The sequence below is a fragment of the Octodon degus genome, unplaced genomic scaffold (genome assembly GCF_000260255.1).
Source record: "Octodon degus isolate 3935 unplaced genomic scaffold, OctDeg1.0 scaffold00227, whole genome shotgun sequence".
Classification (NCBI taxonomy): Eukaryota; Metazoa; Chordata; class Mammalia; order Rodentia; family Octodontidae; genus Octodon; species Octodon degus.
The window spans coordinates 1185149-1208702 of record NW_004524803.1 but is presented as its reverse complement, the minus strand read 5'-3'; the positions used below and the strand labels follow the sequence as shown (position 1 = coordinate 1208702).

The following is a 23554-nucleotide window of genomic DNA, read 5'->3' as shown; positions in this document are numbered from 1 at the left end:
ATGGTTTTCTGCCGAACTAAACACTCTACCAAATCATCATATTCTATCTTGTACTCTTTATTCACCTGGGTAGCACCAATTCCATGTGCACATTCTAGCCATTTTTTCTCAAAAGCATGGCATCGAGAAGCAATTCTGTAGGGCTGTTCAGAACCTTGGATCATCATGTGATGATCTAAATTAATGCCCAGTCTTTTCTGCACATCAAAGAAAGGCATGACGTTACACAAACATGCCCTTGTCTCCTTCCCAGGCCGCTGCTTCAGAACGACCCTAAAGGTTGTTTTTTGAGGGCAGATAAGGAACACAGAGGAACTGCAAAAAGTGTGAATCTTTGAAAAAAGAACATTGAGTGTTGATGGCAGCAACCACTACCAGCACTGCGTGGCCTCCACTCCCCCAGGCGGCTAGGCACTTCCCTGCAGGCTGCAGGTGTGTGAATACATTTAGTTCCCATCTTTAAAGGTTGGTGCTCATTTGCCATCGGACCTTTTTCCTGGATGTCTCTTCATCTTTCCCGAGGTGCTGGGGGTTGAACCCAGGGCTTGCACAGGCCGCTCGGCTTGGGTGTGTCTTCCAGCCTCCACACTGTCCTGGGCCCTCTTCCTCTCTCCTTCCCGCCCCTCTTCTTCCTCCCCTCGTCCTTGGACTTCCCAGACTCCCCTTTCTCAGCTGCCTACACTTCTCAATTTGTAGGACTCCCATCCTCTAGTCTTGCCTTCACTCGCCTAGGCTGTGCTTAGAGGATTTATCTTGCTCTGGCAAAGGATGTTTTCTTGGCAAATGTGCCACAGCCCATGTGAATTACGGGATTCTCTCCAGAAGTGGCAAAACAGCGCCAGTGAGTGTTCTGGGCTTAGTAGAACTCTCCACAGGAGGGCTGAGGTAAAAGTAAGATGAAAGTCTTCCTTTTTGTTCCTGCTTCCTAGGAGTGCCTGCTGTAAGAGAGTCTAATGGCAGCTCAAGCCCACCCACTTGGTTTTGTGGCCTTGAGGCAGCCTCTTAAGACACTGACTCAATTTGCTCATCTGTGGAACAGGATTAAGTGCGTGCCTATTTTTCCTGAGCTCTGCCTTTTCCTCCTACTGCACAACATGTGAGTACAAGGTGACCTGTTCTTATTCCTTTTAGTGGCACAAAAATGTTCTATGAGAACACACTGTTCAATATTTAAACCTTTAGGGAACGTGGTTGGGGTTTTCAGACTCATCCTTGCTCTGAAAATGTTCTCAGTGGATCCTTGTGTCTTCATCCATTTCTTCAGGTAGATTCCAGAAACAAAAGAAGCAGGTGGAAGAACACACATTTAAAACTTTTGATGAAAATAAAATAAAATAAAACTTTTGATGACATGGCTGGGTAAAGAGCTCCCTCCCTCCAAATGCCATCTCATTTAGGCTACCACTAGCAGGGCATGAGTGACCTGTCCCACACTTGTGTTTGGTAATTACTAAATTTTTTTACTACTCGTTAATCTCATAAGTGAAAAATACTATCTCATTTAAAAGCATCACTCCCTGATTCATGTTTTGAAATTTGCTTCTTATCCATTTTCATTTATTCTCCCATGAAGTAATCTATTTTTATTCTTCACTTTGTTTCCTAAAAATAGGAAGTACCCTCTTTGAAATAGCAAGCACCCTTTTTCCCCCTTCCTGCCTCTGAGATGCATGTTGTCCGGGGTGCACATGTTGTCCAGGGTGCACATGAATCCTCCTACTGACTCATCCCAATGCCCAGTTCAAGGCAGGAAGGCAGTCAAAAGAGGAGGAAAATGAAAATTTGGAAGCTTCTGTCAGCTTGCATAGCCGTCAAGGGAAGAGGACTTCTTGGGGCTTCCCACAGCTGCTGCCCAGAGGCCTTGGGGCCTATCCGAAAAGTCAGAGAGGGCACCTGAGATAGCTGTTCACAGAGTTGGGGCCTGAACAAAGGAGAAGGGGGAGAGCAGAGGAAGCACCAGCAGGAGGCAGTGGGCGGAGCCAATGGGGAAGGAGGGCCAGTGGGAATTTCAGGGTCTGTGACTGCTGTCAGGCTTAAGCTTGTCCCCGCAAGGCGTTCAGTGGTCTGGGCTCCTCCAGAGGTACTGGAAGGTGCTGGGAGCTGCACTGCACTCTGCGAGGGTAGAAGGCACTGTAGGCAGCAGACTGGGGGTGCAGCCAGGCCAGGTTAGGATGCCCACAGCTTCTCCTGGGTGACTGCTTGATGGGCTGTGAGTTCAGTGCCCTTGACAGTCACCAGGGACTAGCCGACCTTCACAGTGACACCACTTAGTGTTCAAGACAGAGCTCCTCATAAAGGAGCTGGAAGATAAGCACTCTAGGGTCTGTGGGAATTTTCTTTCTGCTTTAAACAAGGTTAGAGTTCTACTTGCGTTTGAGAAAGACTGTCTTAAGTGTAAACAAGATTTGTGAAAAAGAAAACAGTCTTGTACAGATTTTTGTATATTCTTTATATGGGACATAATCTGATGAGGATGCTGCTAATTTTTTGTCTAGTTTTTATAGCATTAGAATTTCCTCTATTTTTTCATGTAAATAATGTCCTCACTCATTCAGAGCTAACGAATCAGATGGAGGTTTATCCTGCTACCAAAGCACACGGGATGAAAGCTGTCTGCACACCTACTCACACTCTTGCCTTGGAGAATTCCTATTTGCACGGGTAGGAAGCGATGCATTTCTATGAGCAGCACCAGCCAGCATCATGGTTTTATTCAAGATAGGAAAGTTAATAAAAAAAAAGGTCCATTTTTCTTATAAATTAGTAATGATCTTTAGGGAGAGAAAAGCTCTCATAACTTTGAAGGTTCACATCCCACCTATTAAGATCACAGGTTGGAAAATATTTTTTGTAGATTTTTTTTTCCTGTTACTCAAAGCCTGGCATCCTGTGGAGCCAAAAAGAACAGTGTTGAACAACACAGGAAAGGATCTAGAAACATACACTAATGGTGAGGTCATCCAGGTTTTAGGTAAGCTGAGGACCAAGTCCAGCTGTGGCTGAGAAGCCAAGGAAGCCTCCCAAGGGAGGTGACAATTCTATCAGACAGCAAAGACAAGAGCATGAGGGTTCTGGGCTTGGCTGCGCACGCCTGTAAGAGCACTCAGGAGGTTGAGGCAGGAGGCTCTCTGGGAGCTTGAGGTCCATGTGGGCTATGTATAAAGTGCAGGGACAGCCTGAACTGCTGAGACCTGTCTGAAAAAAGTGAGCGCACAAAGGTATGAAATTCTACACAAGGTAACTTTCTCATCAGTGAGACACTGAGTTTGGGTAAGGTACATGGACAATTTTTTCTTTTTGTTCAAAAATATAGCAAGGGCAGCTAAAAATTTGTGTTTTTCTATTGGTCCTCAACTCTGATGCAAAAAAAAGTTCTAATGAAAAGCAAGGGCTATGTCTGGATTTTAACGTCATACCACAGGGGAGGTCTGGATATCTGGGAGACGAGAATTTTATATCTGTTTTTCCACCAATGATTTAACAGGAAGTCTTGGAATACCTGGAAGGCATAATGAGTCTGAAATTAGGTTAAAAATAAGCCACAGATTCTCTTGTGATTTCTTCAGAATTTCTTTGTTTAATCATAGAATGATTTTCCTCTTCCATTCATCATAAATAATCTACTTCATTACTTATCCATCCTTTTGAAAACATTTGGTATTTAGCATAAACACTGAACATCACCAGAGATATGTTAATTTTAATCAATAGGGAAGCATTTTAAAAAACAAAACTTTTAAAACTTACGATGTATTAAAGATCAACATTATTATCCCTTTAAAAAAATCAAACTTCATAACAAACTTAAAAAAATCTAGGTGGAAAATGAGTAAACATAATTTATTTCTTTTATAAATACACTTGAACAAAGCAAATGTGAACAGCTTGACAGTGCATAAACATGAAAATATTTTAAGATCTGAGTAATTAAATCCTAATAAAGATGAATTAAAAATAAATTTTATTTCTTGTTCCTTATGGAAAAATATGCTATACCATTTGTGTTAAAAAAAAAGCCATAAACATCACGAAAGCCACCAAAATGCACCACATAAAGATTATTTGAAAATAAAACATATTAAAGCAAAAGACAGGATGTTACCGTAGCATTTTCAGTTGAAATTTATCCCATACCACACCTACTCTAGGTGTTAGACAAGAGAGGTAGATAAGTTGAAAAGAAAATCAGTATTCAAATAAAAACAGAGAAGGGTTTTTATGACAGTTTGGACAGACAGACTCAAGCCTGTAGGAACAAAACATGAAAACTTTTTTCTGTGTTCTATAGACAAGCATAAAAATATAAAGCAAAATAGCTGCAGGTTTACACACTGTAATTCTCAACACTTGTATATTACAGCCTGTTTAGGGCAGGATTTTTCACGTTTTGGTACTAACCTTAGTACTCTTGTGAAAATGATGTGGTTCAGTGACACAGAAATGTGTTGAAAGTAACACAAAATGAGACCCAGTGGTAACACTAACATAAACTCACACTACTGATAAGAAGTTCTGAAGCAGTGATTTTCTGTTACAGGCGTAGCAACAGTGCCGACAACAATGACAGATACTGAGGATACAGCGTGGCCTCAGCGATGCCCAGGATGCCGCTGCATGTGTCAAATCAGGAAAGGACATGAGAGAGGAAGACATGGGATGGCAGAAAACACAGAAAAAGTGTTCCCTTGATCCAATATATTGCTTTATTCTCTTCTTGGGACCAGTGAACATTCTTCCAGCCACAGTAAAAGCAAATATTGGAGACTTCTTTAGAAGAAAGCAGATGCCCCACTGGGGACAAATTACACTTGTATTCTGGTTAATGAATGGTCTTGTCTTTTTTTGAGCCAGTTTTTCTTCCCATCTGGCTAGACAGAGTGAGTTTGTGTCACAGTTGCCTGCATTCATGGTCCCTCTATTTTTGTTTATTCATAAGTGCACTGTGATTTTTAACATTTTAAAGACTGCTGCAAACATTTATCAAATCTATGAAAAAAATGGTCTCAAATTCTTAAGTGTGCTTAATTCAAAAATGTAACAGGCTGTTCTCACCAGAGGGGAGATTTGGAACGTGTTCAGCACATCTGTGTAACAGAGGAACAACAGAAGAATAGTGTCAGTTGTGGAATGTGACTAGAATCCATCATTAATTGCTGCTGTTCTTAAACTGACTGTAACATTTTTTGTGTGTCTCACGTTTGGTGATTATGAGTGCAAGTGTGGTAGGAGACAGGTAAGAAAGAAATTACAGAAGAAACAGTAAAAACATACTGAGATATTATTAAAAACCCTGGAAACCAAATTCCTTAGTTTACCTCAAAACTTCACATCCTTATTTCACTCATAACTCAAACATCAGGCCCTTCCTTTGAAGCAGCTTATAATAAATTTAAGACACAACACCACAATTTCTTATGATAGGACTGAAGAATTTCTGTGTGGAAACTATTTGAAGGAATGTCTAAGAAAAAAAAAAAAAAACGATGCAAAGGAATGCAGCGATATCTTACGCTTTTCAGCATCTAGTCGATCCATGACCCCTGCTGAGTTGATAAGGAAGAGGCATGTCACAGTTGTAGAAAAAAGAATCACACAGTGAATCAAAGTATGTATGAAGAAACTTTGGAAACTTTCACTGTCATCAGAAGGGCATTTTTCCTGATGGTGTGACCTCATTTCAAACATTACAGTAACTATCACAGAGTTGTACTGCACAAAAGGTGACACAGGGAAGGTACAGTAGTTTTTGGTCCTTCTTAGGACTGTTTTCTGCATTGGAAAAAGAGAAATTAACTGCAAAATACTGTACCACCCGTAGCAGTAACCAACAGAGAATATTTTGGAAATAACGCTTTTGTTGAATATACTTTAAGGCACTTAAAACGGGTACATCGTATTTTTCCGTAAAAAAATAAAAATATGCATCGAAGCAACATTCACAAGTACAAGTCTTCTGAACAGTGTGTTATGTACAATCCTGTACAGATGTACACAGCTATAGGAAGTGCGCCTCCCTTGTTATACTGTTGGCCGTGTCAGCTTCACTCCCTGTAAGAAAGGAAGGCAAACAGTCATTCAGAGTTATGCAGTGTCTGGGAGCAGAGAGAAAGCACTGGTTAATACCAGAGATTCCGCACTTCAGGGAGGATGAAGAGGCCCAGTGTGAGTTAGGATCTGGAATCTTCTCCAAAGACCCATGAATTAAGAAGGCAGAGTGCCTAGCCTGGTGCTGTTGGGAGGTGGCGGAACCTTTCCACAGCTCTAGTGGGGTGTTTGGTCTGTGGGATGGAACTCTCAAAGGGGACTGTGCAATCTTGCTCTCTTCTGCTTTCTCTGTTTTTGCTCTCCAGCCATGGGTTAGTGGTTCTGATCCACTATATGCTGTCACCATCTGTTGTTGGGTGACAAAGCAACAGGACCAACTGATTATGGAGGCAACTTCCCAAATTGTAAGCCAAGTCAACTTTTTATAAGTAGGTTATCTTAGGCATTTGCTGTAATAACCTGACTAACATGCCCACAGAGATGCATTATGTGACCACAGAGATGCAGTATTTGGATTATCATCAATGATCCAAACCTCTGGACACAGATTGATCTATCCACCTCCCTGGCCAGCAGACTTTGTCTTTTTCCCCAGCCTGTCCTGCTACTCATGTAGTTCTATGCTGCTTTAGATGGTGGTCATGGGTCCCATTATTGTCTGCAAAGCAGAGAAGGTAACCACTGACAGTACATGGATAGACTCTGTGGATTCATTCCAGTGGTCAGAAATTCCAGCCTTCTTGATTATTCTAAGTTAGACTATGCAAAGAGAAAATGAACAGTATTGTCCAACTTAATCTCCCTTCTGGAAACACTTCTGTTACTCTGAAGAATAAATTTCAGAGCTCTGAATCATCTAAAAGAAAAAAGGTGCTTCATTTGCTGTTCACTATGACTGCTTATTGTTGACAGGAGCAACAGCATTTTCAAAGTTTTTCCATCCTTCGTGAAAATTTATTAATTCTGAGTGGCAAAACACATACATGTTGATAAACGTTAAGGGTACATATAAGCGAGAGTTTTCAAGTAGATGAACAATAAAGAAAAAAGATGATGCCAAACCACTCTTCTGCTAACTCTGAGTACAAAGCTCAGAGTGTGGAGTGAAACCCGATATAGAAAAGGAATCGCTAAAGTTTTGTTTGATAACTGGATGAGTGAATATACCAGATTGGTTAAACCTTTTAAGTAGAATCCTGGAGCCCTACATGAGCTCTCTACGGATAGTGTTTATGTCTAGTGTATCATTACAGTGTTGGGGAAAGAGGTGAACTCATCAAATAAACAGCATTCCTAAGTCCTAAACCCAGCACCAGCTAAGCCATGCACAGAACCGTAGGCAAATCGCTCAACTCTCTGAGCTCACTTCCTAATCTGTAAAATGGGGAGGGCAGAGTTTGCTTTGAACATCACTGGAGGTAAGCACTGGCCCAGGGAGCTGGGTCAGGTCCATCCTCAGAACCAGGTGAAGATAGCACTAGCTCAGCGGGATCACAGGGTGGCCCATGTGTGCTGGACACCAGGACATGATACACGGTGCCTTGTCACAAGTTTTCCTCTTCCCACACACCTCCTGATAACAGTCACTGCCTCATGTGCAGAAAAGTGTGAGTGCTGGTTAGTCCAAGCTCCTGGGAGGGAGCCAGCTCCCACGGTGCCACCATGCTCTATCATCTCAGCTTCTTTGCATCACACTGGCTTGCTTTGCTTTGGTTGGTAATTTAGCAACAGAAATCCACAGAGATCCAACGTGTAATAAATTACTCTGCCAGTGTGGAGAAAGCAATGTGTGGGCTCTTTTGCTATTCAACTTAATACTCAATACTCAAACACAGTTTTACTGCATAAAGAAATTATATGTCTTGAAAATTAAAATTGAAGTAAACACTCTAGATAAGTCTAGGTTCGAACACATTCAAAAGGCGCATGAAATCAGGACACAGATGAAAGAGGTAGTGGGACAGAGATGGTGTGTACAAGAAGGCAGTAGTACCAACCCACCCCGTGAAATATAACCTCCAATATGAGAAAATTAAGAAGAAAACTTAAAAGCTACAACTTTAGTTGCTTTTCATATTAATTTAAAACATTTAACATTCAATCCTTCTGTTCAAACTGAAATGCATCCATGTACTACTGCTACGGCATTTAGTTAAGAAAATACGCACTCAGGAATAATGACGTGCTAGCAACAGTTAGAGTGTAAAGGGTTCAGATCCAGGAACAACATCTCAATGTCATCTGGACCCAAGAAAGGTCTTTCTAGATCTCACCTTCTGCCTCGATACCATCCAAGACTTTATTGTTGGCACCAGCACGCTCCCCAGGAGGATCTGAGCTGGGTGATAGATGAGCAGGGGCACAGAGATTAGCGAGAGATGCTCATGTCCTGCAAACACGATCTTCAGCATGGGAATTCCTGATGAACAAAGAAAAGAGAAAACCCAGAGGCAAATTCAGGCTGTCATCAAGTTAAAGACATGCTCCATTAAAACCAGAACTTTGGAACAGGTTATTACCGCATTTCCCTGTGTGAATGCACAGAACTGCAATGGGAATGTCTCTAATAAGTCAACAAATTCTTCCTTTCAATACATGAGCCTATAAGCTCAATCTGGAACAGACACAGGCAAAAAGGTAGCCAGGATTTGAGAGCACCATAACTCTGCCTCTCTATCCAGGGGAGGAGGGGAGGCTGTGCAGTGAAGTGCTTTACGAAGGCGGAAAAATACCGGTAATAGAAGCTAAAGATGGATCTCTTCTCACGCAGTGATGAGACAGCCTGTTGGTTTTTGGGGAGGCCAGTGTAGTAAAATTTTCAAGTCTCAAAGCTCACTTTCAGGAGTTGAAAAGATATGAGAAGATATCATGATGCACACTGCTCCAAGTGCTTTAGCCACATACACACTAATATAATCTTTGCACATCCATCCATCCATCCATCCATCCATCCATCCATCCTTCCATCCACCCATCCATCCATTGTCTGTCTGTCTCTCTGTCTCTGTCTGCTCTCTCCCCCATTGTCTGTGCTGGGGACTGGATCCAGGGTCTCAAGTATGCTAAGCACAGCATCTGCATCACTAAGCAAACTCCAACCCTGCACATTCTCTTCTGATCAAGGACCTCAAAGTGCTATATAATCACCAAGCAAGGCTCATACAATTTGTATATGGCAGGTGAATTGTAAAATTAGTTCTGAATGTTTAAATTCCACAGTCAAGTGTTGATGGAAACCAAATAAATGAGCAGTATCTTGTGAGTCTACCAACTTATTATAAAAGGGCAGGGTGTGCATAGTTTTCACAAGCAGCTGCCGGAGAACATAGCTCTTGAGCTTCTATAGTAGTTTAACTGTTATTACCAATTGTTTTAATATGGCCCGGGTCCTCAGAAGTGCTGTGTACACTGTCAGCCTTTCCGGTGAATGGCTTTAATGGCTTGGTTCCCTTTGTGTTTCCCTAAGAACACCCCCTGCAAAGGACCAGAGCTCCTGATATGCATGATGAGGGTGCATAAATAACCTTTTATTATAACACAATGAGAAAGGCTCAGCTCTTCCAATTATTTTTACCATGTAATAAATTTCAAACCTTTATGCAAAAATGTATTTCATGGCTGCTTTCTTTTTCACAGCCCCACATATCATTGCCATAAACTGAAAACACTTAACCCTTCTCAACGTAAACGCTCTCTTAGAGCTTCCAAAGTAGGTTGAGATTTTCTGCACAATTTCTGTCTTCACACCAATGTATATTTTAAAAAACTAACCAGATGAAAAGTTCCCTCTTTTTTTTTAAACAATAAAAAGCTGTAAAAACCCACTTATTAAAAAGCAGCATCTGATGCTAAAGTGTTCGGCAGTTATTATAATGGGAAAACATTAAGACCTGAATTTACTCCCATTTCCAAAAAAATTATTCACTTCTTGTCCCTAAGGGATAATGCTAAGAAATTCGGTGCAGGAGGTGGGACATGGTAAAAAGGAAACTAAAGGGAACAAGAAATATGGGGATATTTTGTCCCTGAAAATAGTCTTTTTTTTTTTTTTTCCCAGTTGTTGTTTTTGGTGGAACTGGGGATTGAACTCAGGCCCTTGCGCTTGCCAGGGAAGCGCTTATTCCACTGAGCCATCTCCCCAGCTCCTGAAAATAGTCTTACAATGGCTTCTGGACCATAAATTCAAAGATCATTGCTGCTGACTAAATAACCAGAGTTCCCTGTTTGTGGCTAGGAATCTGGGCTGTCACTCTCTACTACCTCCAGTGGACTCCAAAGTGAAGCCATAGGCAGTGCCAGGTTCTGCTGCTACAACAGGTAAACCAAGAAGCCACTGAAAAATAAACAAGATGTCTAAATGTGAGCTACACCAGAAAGTCACCTTCATGTGATAAATCAGACAGCAAAGACAGCAGTGGTGATAATCATGGTCATTATGTACCAAGTGCTTGTGGCGTCCTGTTCTGTTAAGTGTTTGTCCATACTGACCAATTTGCTCCTCACAATAACCCCCAGAGGTCTGTGAAAACCACTGCATTTGCCCTTCTGCTGAGGTGCTCAAGAGCCCAGTGGTCAGGCAACCTTCCCCAGGGGCATCCAAAGCTCCACAGGTGCTTGGCAATTCCTGGTGCCTGCTTTGGGCAAGGTCACTTCTGGACCGAGGAGGCTAGGCACTGCAGTTAGGGAAGGTCTTCAGCAACCTGCTCCCGAGGCCAGCAGTCCTCTGAGAGCTCCTTCTCCCTGTGTGACCATGTTCTGAGCCTCCAGCTGGGCAAAATGTGAGGTGACTGTCAGGCTGCCCCCAAAATGCCACGAAGTCACGGATTCACACACAACAGCGCATTGGCCTTCAGGAAGCTTCTAGTGTACCCTGTGCTCTCCCTTCTTTGGACCTAACACCAACTGCCTGACACTCTCTTCTGGCATGTGTCAGCACTTCTTTCTCATCTTTGAACACATCTTTGTTCCCTGGGACACTGGGACCCTTATTCCTCCTGGCCAGCTGTCCCTCTGCAAGGTTCTGCCAATGGGGGTGAGAGAAACAGAAGGCAGGGGAGGGCGCGGTTCTTCCTACCAGCAGCAGCCTGAGTCCCCAGCACCAGTGATCCTCCTCAGAGAGCTGGACCCTGCCTGCCAGTATACCCCTCGCATGTTCCCCAGCTCCAGGCTCTTTCTGCAGACACTACTCTTGCATTTCCTCCTCTCACTTTCCAGTTTTCCAATAACAACAGTTAATGCCCTGTATCAAAAAGGTAGATTCTATTTTCCTGACAGACCCTGGTGGCCTCTTCCCTATTTTGCTATTTATAATCATTTGCCTTCCCTGAAAAGGAGAGAGGATCTGAGATGACTTGTAGCTGTGTGGACATTTGTCAAATTAAACAGGAGTTTCTCTTCACCACTTTATGTGCCTGGATTATTTTCATGATTATTTTAGGCATTTTGTCAGTCATGGAAAAGCAAAACAATCTGATTAAGTGGCTCCTGGGCACATTAGCGCACTCACACCTCTGTCCCCATACCTTCCTGCAGGGCACCATCTGCTCTTGGTTGCATCTACCATACTGTCCCCAAACCAGGTGCTCCACTTTTGGGTTTGCCCATCTGAGTTGTCTTCCACTCTACCACTGGAGTGAATACCCTGAAGCGCGAATCTGACATCAAATCATTCAGGAGTTTACGACACGGTGGCATACAAGGACTTCGTGGTCTGGCCCCGACTCTTTCCTTCCTCCTGCTAACATCTGCACTATAGCCACGATGAGCACTTGACTTCTCTTCCATCCACACTGCCCACAACCTGCCTCACCTCTTGGCTCTTGCACCTCTGCACCCCCTGCTCAGGATGCTCAACAGTCACTGTTTTCCTTGTGTCCTTTAGCCCTCAGTTCTTGGGCTGATTCCTCTAGGAAGCCATGCTAAGAGGTCATGGCTGGCCTGCAGCTGCTTTCCACGCATGCTGACCAGGTCTTTGAGTTCACTGCAGCTGCTATAACCAGTATCTTGGAGTTTCCTGCACCAAGCTGTAAACTTTAATGTATTTTTATTTTTAATTATTACTATTTTTTTTGGATATAGGTTCTCTCTACACAGTTCAGACTCATGGCATGCAGTATCAGGGATCGAACTCAGGACCTTGTGCTTGCCAGGAGGCACTTATGCCACTGAGCTATCTCCCAGTCCAAGCTGTAAGCTTTGGTGCTAGCAACTCTTATTTATCTTTGTGCATACAGTTGGTGCTCAAAAGGAGTGTGCTGAATGAACAGAATATGTAGTTTTTCCAGGTCCCATCATAAAGTCAGTATGTTGTCTATTACTCCATTTTTACTACACTCATTAATTAGGAAAAATAGCAATAATTTAAAAGCCCAAACAAACTTACTAGAAAGAGTTTTCTTTTTAGAGCAAAATTTAAATATAGGATTCTTTTCATCTTGCTATCACTGCAGTAATATAAATGAAGGAAATTAATTTTAATGCTCCCAGGTACTGATTCTGTGTCACCATGGTTGACAGGATTCAACGAGACTTTATGAGATGGCATTTGACTTTATGGAAGTGAACACTATGCACACATTTACAATTTTACAGGGACTTTAAGCTGTCATGCTGAAAAATGTTTATAAAACATTAATCAAAAAATGCCTCTTTAATACAATGCATTGTCTGAAAGATGTTAGAAGGCACACATTGTAAATGGATTCTTTTTCTGACTAAAGTAATTTCCACCAAAAGCATTTCCCCACTGCTCTACAAGTACACCAAGTGGATAGATGAAGAGCACTTTCTCAGCACATTACTACCTGATCCAAACACTTGGGAAATCACTAATGTACAGCATGCCATATTTCCATGTCACACATGACACATTTGTCTAAAATTATCCAACAGAGTTTGACACTGCAGCATATTCCATAAGCAGAGCTTTCAACTGACATCTGCCAAGTAGGAACTTCAAGTACGAGCTTTCTTCTTCTAACAAGCAAGTAAGGATTTTCTTTTATCCTATACCCAGGATGGAGATGATTAAACAATACATACAAGAACAAGCCCCCCGACCCGCATTTTAAATATGTTTATTTTATGTTCTCTGAATTAGAAAATTCCCTTTGCATCCGTGTTCAAGTTTCAACAGTAACTGCTTTCTGTTGGATGGACAGTTCTTAATTTTTTCTTGAGAAAAAATATTTTTCTTCCTAGATTAAATATGGACTTTTATTTACCTGTCACTGAAGTTTGGCCTATTGTTCACTATACAATTATCCACCTGACACGACTGTTCAGAGCTTACTTACAGTACTTGATGGTGCACAATGATCCTAGTAATTCATTCATTCAAGCAATGCTTCTTGGGCCTCTCCTGTCAGTCAGTATGCTAGTTACTGGGATGTAAGAACACAGACAAGGTCCATGTATCACTGGTCACATCAGCTTTCAGCTTTCTACAGTTCTCTGGGTGAGCAAACTCTGCTGTCAGGGGCTTACTAAGTTTCCACAACTCAATGCTTGAGACAAATCTGTGACAAACTCTTTTGCCTTCACACATTTAGATCAAGTCATTGAACTTGTAGAATCTTTTTCTTCATTTCTCTTTTCCCTCAGTTTTCACTGCTGTCTTCCTAATTCAGTTCTTTATAAAAATCAAGCCAAAATCACACTTTTGGGCTCCTCATATGACTCTGTCTTCAGACTTTTTGCCTCATCAATCCTACAAAGCATAGCCAGATTAATCTTCCCCAAGCCCACATTAATTAAAGGCATACCTTGCTCAAGAATTGCAGTGACTCTCTAGACCCATTCATCAAATTCCCCACCTCTTCAACTCTAGTGAAATCATTACTGCTACCACCATTTCATAAGCATTAGTGCATGTATGTTCAGCTTCCAGTATTGTGTTCATCATGTAAATAACCCTGTGAAGTAGGTGGCAATTTTCACACTGGAAGCTCAGGAAACTGAGGTTTAGGGCAGTTTCAGCAACTTGCCCAACTCAGACATCTGGTAGATGGCAGAGGCAGAACTGTTCCCCAACAGTACTCAATTGCTAAATTAACTCCTTTAAATCAAACTTTGCAAGGACAATTGCTGTCACTGGTGCAGGCCTACCATTTTCTTGTCATTGTAGAAGCTAAGCCCCTTCTTTGTCCCTTGAAGAATCACAACATTCTTCCATAATTTAGCAGTCGATTTAAGTTGCCATTGTTTTTTCTTGTCTAATCTTGGTTTCCCTTGAATGTAGGTATATCTTTCTAAAACCGCAACAGTGAAGCACAAGGTCAGTGCTGCATACATAAATGATTCATTGTTAGAGTAAGTGCTAAAGTCTCCTGTGCTGAAAGACAGAATTTAGAACAAAACAGTAGTTCCTACATGAGACTTTAAAGAGGGTGTACTCATACACACCCTTCTGGGAAAGGTATGGATGTTTTTCATAAGGAAAAAGTATATTTGATATGGCAGGAAGCGAAGAAATTGGACGGACCAACAACACTCAGTTTGAAATCAGTATGGAATATGTGGGCCAAGAGGAAATATATTGAAAAACACTCTGTCTTTTGAAGTCTAATTTTACACCGACTTTCCTACTCAGCTGAGAGATAGTATACTCCAATCACCTGGATCACTTCCTGTCTTTCAAAGAATTCATTCGCCTGAATTCACATGACTTGTTTTCCATTTAAACACTTTCTCAGAGTTTCACTGAGTTCTGGAGGGAGCTGCTGGCTAATCTGGAATTTAGCTGCTTCTCTTGCAAGTTGTCATGGTGATTTCCTACTTTTGTTTAGTTTGTTCTTAGTTAGAAACATCCATAAGTTTACCATCCAAATGTCCTACCCATTGTTACTTGAATTCTCTCTTCCTCCTCAGGGAATCTCTCAGAAAAGCTCATGTTTGCCTTTGAAATTCATCAGGCTGGATGGTCTGAGGTTCTTCAGTGGGAATATAGTGCAGTACGGCAGCTGCTGTCCGAGAACCTCAGCTGCTCTTTGTGGACATCACTAAACATGACTTCTATGTCCCCTTTCCTACCACGCATGTGTGTGGACACACACTCTTTCCAGAGACGGAATAGTCACAGAAAGTCAAGTTCAGAGGCACTGTTATTCTCAACATTAAGCAAACAGGCAATTATATGCAGCTTCCAGGGCATGAAATGATGCCATGAGAAGGTACGGCCACGATTTTAAAATTTGGTTAGAAAAGGCTCTCAGGATTATTGTAATCAAGCTAGCTTTTTATAATAGAAATGGCTATGGGATGAAGCTATGCAGGGAAGCACTAAGAAGCCTGGCGCATGTGCACTTTTTACTATCTATGGATAGCAACTGAACAAATTATCTGAACTTAGTTTTCACATCTCTAAAACAGACCTACTTTAAAGGCTTGTTTGAAATAAAAAGTAGGTGAAATAAATCAGATTCCACATCTGCTGTATAGATAATTCATTAACTATACACTCACCCATTATGTATTAGATACTCTCCTGGGTGCAGTGAATATGTGGACAAAACCCCTTGCCTGCAATGAGTCTATCTTCACCCTCTGATGCCCAGGAGAGAAGATGGGGGGCACCATGCCAAAGCTAGGTGAGTAGCAGGTTCCACCTGTAACAAAATTATGGCACAGGGTAGAGAAAATATAGCACTGCTGTCCTGGAAAAAAGTGATTGGGCAAAATGGGTTCTTCAAGCAATTTGTTATTCTATTTTTTTTTTTTTTTAGGTGTAAAAAGAAAGGCCAATTACTACTTCAAGGTTGATGGATATGGCTTGGCTTGCTGTCAGTCAGGTTTGCATTTTAAGGAGATGTTTAGAAATCATGATCCCCAGAATTCCATTTTGGTTACTGCCCTGGTTATGCAAGATCCCACCAAACCTTCTGGATGGTTCTAGAAGCTGTCCAGGTGAACTTTATGTTGAGCCCCTTGAAGTGGCACAGGAAGTCACAGATCACCTGCCCCACATGAATCCCCTCTCCCATGTAAGTGGCTGTTTATCTACCCCAATTCTCTCTAGTATTTTAGTGTAATATCAATGATTTACATCTTATTTGCATTCCTTTTCTTCTTAGCATTCCATCTTTAACTGAAAACTCCTGCCACGTTACCTTTGGTATAACTTACCACAGCACTGAGCCCTCTACTGTTGCTTTATGAGACACAGAAGAATACATTTTCATTCTTTTTATACAAAGAGTCATCGAAGATGAAATGCAGACCAAATGCTAAATAATTAGAACTCTCTGGGGATGGGGTCAATGTCCCAGGATTGGGTTCACTGAATCCACGAAGATGGAGCATTTCCAAATTACTGGACACAAAACCATTGGCAGCAGCTCTAGCAAGACCAAACACCTGAACCTGTGGCAGGAAAACAGGGCGATCTCGTGCCAGTGTAACAGACATGCAAAGAGGGAATTCTTACTTCCACCCCTTGCAGCTGGGAAGATGTTATATGGTGATCTCTGTAGGTGACCCGAGAGTGAAGGGGACACTTTAAAATCCACATAGGAGGTGTCAGCTGAACATACTGCAGGCAACTGGGTCCAGGCGCTTTGCTGTTCCCAAAGGCTTGGATTCCTAGGGAGTCTTGGGACTGTCCTCCAGGTGCTTCTCCCTCTCCAACTAGGAAGACTTTAAACCCATCTTTCTTGTAAGGCTATGCAGGAACTATCAAGTGCTGCTAAACAGATGTTTACGTAAAATTTTCCTGCAAGGTTTATTTTTCCTTCATCTTTCAAAGGGAAATACAAATGATTCTTTTATTCAGAAAAAAAAATGGAAAAGGAGGAAAAGTCACAAATAGAATGTTATAAACTAGATGGCTAAGACGATCACGAAGGAAAAAAAAAACAATCTTTCAGTAATTAAGACCCTTAGGAAAAAAGAGAACAGTATTTGTGTTTTAGTCTTTCACTAAGCACACCGTACATGGGAGGCTGTAGTTGTGGAGAGTTTTGCTGTTTGTTGGTTGCTGGTCAGGCAGGATGGAGATTGTGGCAAATATTTATGCACTGCTCCTATGTAGCAGGCACTATTCTGAGAGTGTCCAAGAATCAGCTCATTTAGTCCCCATCCACCATGCGGGGAAAGTGACCAGCATTATTCTCCTTTTACAAATGAGAAAATGGAGGCAGTGGAAAAGTAAAACATTTGCGCCTGGCGGCACACAGCCAAAAACAGGATGCAGCTGGAATGTGAACACAGCCTGGCTGCCCCCACAGTCTGCTCTTTACCAGCTTTGCGACGGAAAGGGTAATTGTAAGTCTCCTCAGAACCCAGGACTAGGAGTGCTTGATTATAGTATCATGGGATAATACAGGGTGAAAACGGGAGGAAAATAATGTTTATGCAAGATGGTCTGAAAAGGAAATGGTGCTTCTTTCAACAAAGGTACCCAAGTCTGGCAGCCTTTTGCCTCCTCTGAATGAAGTTTGGTTCCTAACCATTTTCAGCCCACTAGGCAAATTAAAGACTGTGTTTCAGCTTTCAATTACCTGGGCTGTAATCCTACCACCTCACTGAAAGTTTTATGTAAATAAGAGGCAAGAAAAGACCAAAATGAGCAGCTGGTATTATTTCTGTTTTGAAACAGGTATGTTCTGATTGGAAAAGATGTTTAATGAATGGCCCAGGCTTGCTCACCAGCTGCTGACGATGAAACATTTAACTCTACCAATTGAAGGTTGCTGCCTCAGAAGATTAGGTACACCCTCACCTGTCTGAAAGTGTTGTAGGAATAATTACCAGACAGGGAATTCAGGAATGCATTAAAGAGCTGAGCCATGAAGGCTTCGTTCAAAGATTGCCTGTGTCTTCCTGGAGGAGCTGCCATGACTACAGGGACAGGTGGGTGGGAAGCAGTGACATTACTTCCTTTCTTTTGTAGGTTGTGAAGGAAGAAGAGGAAGGAGAATCGAGGCTTCTAAGGACAAAATCTGGCTAATGTTCACACTCACAGGATGTGAAAACATTAAAAATAGAATGAGAATTTCATGTGACAACCCCCCCCACACAAGGTCATGATTATTTTTAATGTGGTCACCAGCACAGAACTGGCCCCATCTGACCAGTTCTGCAAATCTTCACCGCACTACATACAGATCTGGAGATGTCCTTTTATATAACTGAAGAAAAACACTAGAATCTTTTTAAGTCTGAGGTGGAAAGAAGCTGATGGTGTGACCTGAGCTCTCAATGGATCTGCTACTCCCTCTACCGCTTAAAGTAATTTTTCCTTAACATGTATCAATATTCTTTATTAAGAGTAGAACTTTTAGAAATCTCAATTTTGGTTAAATGTTGAATGTAAGGTATGACCCAAATTCACTTCAGCCATTTTTGATGTGCTTTTTTTTTGTCAGTGTGGCCTTGAATCATCTTCTGGCAGCAATTCTCTTCTTGCTGGGACTGTGTTGTGATGAATAAAAATTTTGGAAGAGATGACTTCTGACATATACCTTTGATGTGGGGAGTAAAGAGTAGCTATTCTTAAGATCCAGCTTTTACAAAGGCTGAGTCAGGTTTCTGTGGTTCATCTAGTGTGGATAATGTCCTAAAAATCCACCCCCCACCTTCACTTGGTCACAATGACATAAAAATTGGAAGAGAAGACCTTATTTAGAAGACTTTTAGGTAAAGGAAGAACTTATGAAAACTTTACAAGTCCATTCTGAAAATAAGGACATTTTAATAATCTTTTTATCTCCTTTGAATACTTAAACACATTAATCATAAGCATGTACTTTTTATTTTGAAAAACAAGTTGAAACTAATAGGCAACTCTGCTAAAAAGCCAGTGGGCACAGTCTCATCTTGCATTATTTTTGGGACAGAATGGCACGTGCACGTATATAAATCTAGTGAATCATGCCAGGGTTCTTAGACTCCGCTGCACATTAGAACTGCTGAGGAGTTTTTGAAGACTAGGAACCCGGCAGGGTGTGGTGGCGCACATTTGTAATCCCAGCTACTTGGGAGGCTGAAGGAAGACAGAGCCTGTGGCCAGCCCGGGTAACAGTGAGACTGTCTCAAAATCAAGGAAATGAAAATAAAAAGGGCTGGGGATGTAGCTCAGCCCTCTGTGGGTTTCATCCCTGTCTGGGTTTGAACAAAACAAAGACTACAAGCCGGTGTCTACCTTGAGAGGAGACCCTGGGTGTGGGGATGGCCCCTGGAAAGGTACAGGTGAGTCTGATATGAGCCAGGTCTTCTAAGTGGTGGAGCAAGAGGACTTGATACAGATCTGCATTGTGCGCCAGCGCTGCCATTTATTTATTCACTGTGTGAACAAGGATGATTTATCTGACCTCTCTGATGTGTGACCTCCGGATCAATCCTAACTCTTCCGCAGACCTGTTGTGAAGATTACAGGCAGCAAGGCAAGTAGGTGCCTGACAGTGCCCAGCACATAACAGGTACCAAATAAACGCTAATGCCATCTTTCAGTGTCTCAAAACATCTTCCTGTCTAGTTTCTGATTTAATGCCTACCTCTACCTTGTGAGAAAGGAGAAAAAATACAGGCTTGCAAGGTTGCATGTCTGCATGTCTAGCTGATTCAGACTTCTGTATCATTTTATTATCAATATAATTGCACATCCTCCCCAGCCTCTGGGGAGTCTTGCGTTCTCAGCTGCCTATATCTGCTCATGACCTGAGTGCAGCTAAAAGAACATCTAGAAGCCAAAAACTCCCGCCTGGACCAGAGTTTGCAGACTCCACTGGATGTGGGAAAGAGCCTCAAGCTTAACATGTTCACAGCAGAACTTCTGATCTGCTCCTCTGCAGTCTTCTCTGATCCACCAGAAAGCAATTCCATCCTTCCAGCCCTCAGGCTAGATCTCTTCCTCTCTCTTACTGTCTCATTGCTGAGACAAAATACCCAAGACTCACAAGTTATGCAGGAAAGGTATGGTGGATGGACAACTGTGGTCAACTTGTAACACCCAGTTGAATTGAATTAGCATGGTGCTAGCTGCAGGGACCCACCTGAGGATTGTTGCCAACAATATAAAAAGGAGAACTGGAAAGGAAGGGAGGGGATGTTGGTTCTCCTGGAGGGGCTTGCCATGCTGGCTTTCCTGATATTAACTTGGCTGTTCTCATTGTTGGAGGAGATCGGGACCTTGTTATCTCTGAGGATGGCCATGGCTCACTTTAGGGGAGCTCTGGTCATTACTCTGAGCACTGCTTTTGCGCTCTAGTGCAGAGCCCTCAGCCTGATGGCACAGGTCCTTCATCCCGCTGGCACAGACTTTCTAGCTTCCACCACTGACCTCTGGACTTTCCCAGGGCAGATCCATGCAACAGACTTGCATGAGACATTGTTGTGGGCGCTTGTTCTTCAGCTGGATTCATGAAGGGCACTGCCATGAGATTCAGGCCCTCAGCTGGATTCTTTGCGTCTTCAGTGTGTGGACAGATTTCTTGCACTCTTTTGTAGTTGACTGTCTGGGTGACTACTATAAAATAATCCTATAAATTATGTGTCCTGTATTAAATTCTTGCCCTTTCAAACTATGACTATAACAAAAAAATTATTTAGGTCATTGTTTGTGGAAGTTTCAGTCCATAATCAGCTGGCTTCAAAGCAGGATGGCACAGCAGAGGAGTAACAATTCATGGTGGCAAAATGGGGGAAGAGCAAGCCTCTTTCTTTCCTTATATTGTAAGCAGGCTACCCACCTGAGGGTGGGTGTAGCACTCACCATCTACCCCTCCTCTTGCACAGGCTCAGGATGTTTATGAAGTGAGGACCTGGCACCCTGCTGAGTCGCTTAAACTTTGCAAGTTGACACAATGAATCAACCATTACAACATACTAGAGGGTAAACAGCCATCCTAGACCATGTCCTCTACACTCTAGGATGTGGAATTGCTAAGTCACTTAGTTAAGCTTCTAAACTTCTCAGGTTATAGCCATTCCACTTACATACAGGCCCACCTCTTCTGTAGTTTCTATAGTAAAAACACAGCAAAACTTTAAGGCTTCCACTGGTAACACTTTGACTAAATCACCCTACACTCTAGTCTCATTTAGAACCTGTTACATTGTCTTTCTGATTCTCTGCTGCATCCTCCCACCCACACAATTCCACCTACCTCTGAAGACGCCACAAGGATCCCTTCTAAGTAGAAGTGTGGTTTGTCACTTGTCCATTCAAGACCCTCTCATTCCTTTGGAAAGATCAGTTCTTTCAATGGCCAACTAGGCCTGAGTGCCGCAGGCTCTCCCCCAACGCTGCTCATGATCTTCTACCCCATCTACTCCAGGTCTCTTTCATTCTGTTCCTTGAATATTGGCCTCCCTTCCCTCCCCAATGTGCCAAGCACACTCATGCTTCAGGTCCCTTATCTTCACTGGGCCTTGTGATTAGAATCTCCTTTCCCTAAACAGTTACAAGTTTGTTCCCTTTTCCTTTTAGGTCTTTGATCCAATAAGACCTTGAGCCTGAAACCCTCCTACTTTTATTGAGGCACTCTACTCTCCTTCATGGTTTTGTTTCTCTCCCTAATACAACCATCTGGTACCATATATTCAAAATCTTGTCTGCTTATCTCCAGAACTACAAGTTCAAGTCCTATCTAGGCAACTTAGTGAGACCCCACCTCAAAATGCTGAATAAAGGGGGGCTCATTATACCTCTGGGGTCTAGGAAGGGCTGGGACATAGTAGGTACCAAATGAATATTCTTTCATTCATTCATTCTAGACTGTGCATCTTTTCATTATCCCCTTAAAAGCCAAACCTGCAGCAAAGTCAACTGTGGGATGCTCCACTACTACCATATCATAGATAGGCTCCATTTTGTATAATGACAACCCCAAACTTGCTGGTTTCCTAGGGTCCAACCATCTTTCAACTTGTGTCCAATTTTTGTCTCTGCTTGCTCCCAATGTGACTTGTCAAAAATCCTACTGTGGACCCCATAACTTTAGACAATGGGCGGCTTTTATTGTTGACTTGGCTTATTTAGATGAGGCTATGATTGAATGCTGGCTTTAATCACAAGATAAACTCTGTAGCTGACAGTTTATCTTCTTCTTTACTGTAAAGAAGCATGGTGCTGGCTGTTATTCAATGCAATCTGGTTAGCAGTGTCTGGCTCAATTAAAGGAACTTCTACATGACCAGATAAATAATTGGAGTACTACAACTCTAGAAGGAGGATTGCTCTTCACCAATCTCTGTCTTGTGACAGAGTGATAGAACTTCAAGTGAAAGGAGTCTCCAGGGTGAAAGTCTTCACTTCAGACAAAGTAAACATTGCTCTGTGATGCACAATTTAGTACTTCTAGAGGCACACTTTCTATATATTAGCAACAAAAAGCAAACCTTCAGCCATTGATACCGAATTTACTGATGAAGAGGAAGTCCTGCGAAGTGGGTGACTGCTGGCTCTCTCCAATGGCAAAGCCTCATCAGAAAGGATCAGATGTAGGACATTAGAAAGTGTTACTTTAGTCCTTAATGAATTTTCCCAGAGTGTATATATGACTTAGGATACATGAGTAGATCACTAATGAGTACAAGTCATCTCTGTATAGCTACTTTTGGCTATGACAAGATGTGTTCTAGATACAAAAAGTGCAGAGTGAAAAGCTTCTGACACAGAGATGACACAAAGCATCCTACAGTGATAGTTGTTATATAGTTTGAGGTGCTATGATATTATGTGTGGGATTTTCCACATCTCTTTGGCATTAAGCTATAGGGCAACAACTGCAGGTAGAGCTCCGTTGTGAAGGTAACACATGGAAACACTTGGCTCCTCTTGCCCTTGCTTCATCACTGAGATAGAGCAGCAGATAGCTGAATGACACTCAGCTATTTCCAGAGACTGGTGGTGTGACAGAGAGAATCTGGGCTTGTTTAATTAATTGATTATTGCTGTGCTGGGGATTGAACCAAAGGCCTCCTGTAATCCAGGCAAACACTCTACCACTGAACTATAACCCCATCCCAAAACATGGGCTTTAATGTCAGATCAAATCCTAACAATGTATCTACCAAGCAGGTCAGGGTTGGCGAACCATTTAGAGCTCTTGTGGATAACAAACAGCCCACTGCAGCATGCATGCCATAGGTTTACCACCACTGAACTAGGTGGTTGAGTGATCTTACCTTAGTAACCTTTAGTTTCCACACCTGCTCAAGATGAGGGTGAAATAACTATCTTAAAGGGTGGCTGTAGTTCAAGTGAGATGGTATATATGAAATGCCCAGTGTAGTACCTGGCCCACAGCAACCTCCATCCCTTATGATAGTTACTAGGACTATTGCTATTATTGTTATTAAATGACTAGAATCATGAAAGTATTGTTCAGTTCAAATATAGCAATCTACAGACTGTTCAGGCAAGGGATGCATGTGTCCCTGAACCATTCAGGATGAAGCCTAAAGCTCTTTTAAAGTGAGTGTGGCAGCTGCTGAAGATTGCAGCCAGAATGGAGCCCTCCTGCCTGACGCTGCCCAGAACTCTGTGCTTTCATCTGGTTACGAGTGTCCT

The 23554-nt window shown here is 42.2% G+C and overlaps 1 protein-coding gene and 1 long non-coding RNA gene across 2 annotated transcripts in view; one reads left to right on the top strand and one right to left on the bottom strand.

Moving 5' to 3' along the window:
* LOC111813812 overlaps window positions 1-5182 on the top strand; it is an 11358-nt gene extending 6176 nt beyond the window's left edge. The window contains exon 2 of the long non-coding RNA XR_002818971.1: window positions 4538-5182. This is a non-coding gene — a long non-coding RNA (uncharacterized LOC111813812). The remainder of the gene's footprint in view (window positions 1-4537) is intronic.
* Window positions 3567-23554, bottom strand: part of Slc10a7 (solute carrier family 10 member 7) — a 321845-nt gene continuing 301857 nt past the window's right edge. Inside the window, exons 14-15 of the mRNA XM_004645437.2 lie at window positions 8319-8464; window positions 3567-6048 (exon numbers count right to left, since the gene is read on the bottom strand). Of these exons, the coding sequence (XP_004645494.1) occupies window positions 6019-6048; window positions 8319-8464 (176 nt within the window). The 3' untranslated portion in view covers window positions 3567-6018. The remainder of the gene's footprint in view (window positions 6049-8318; window positions 8465-23554) is intronic.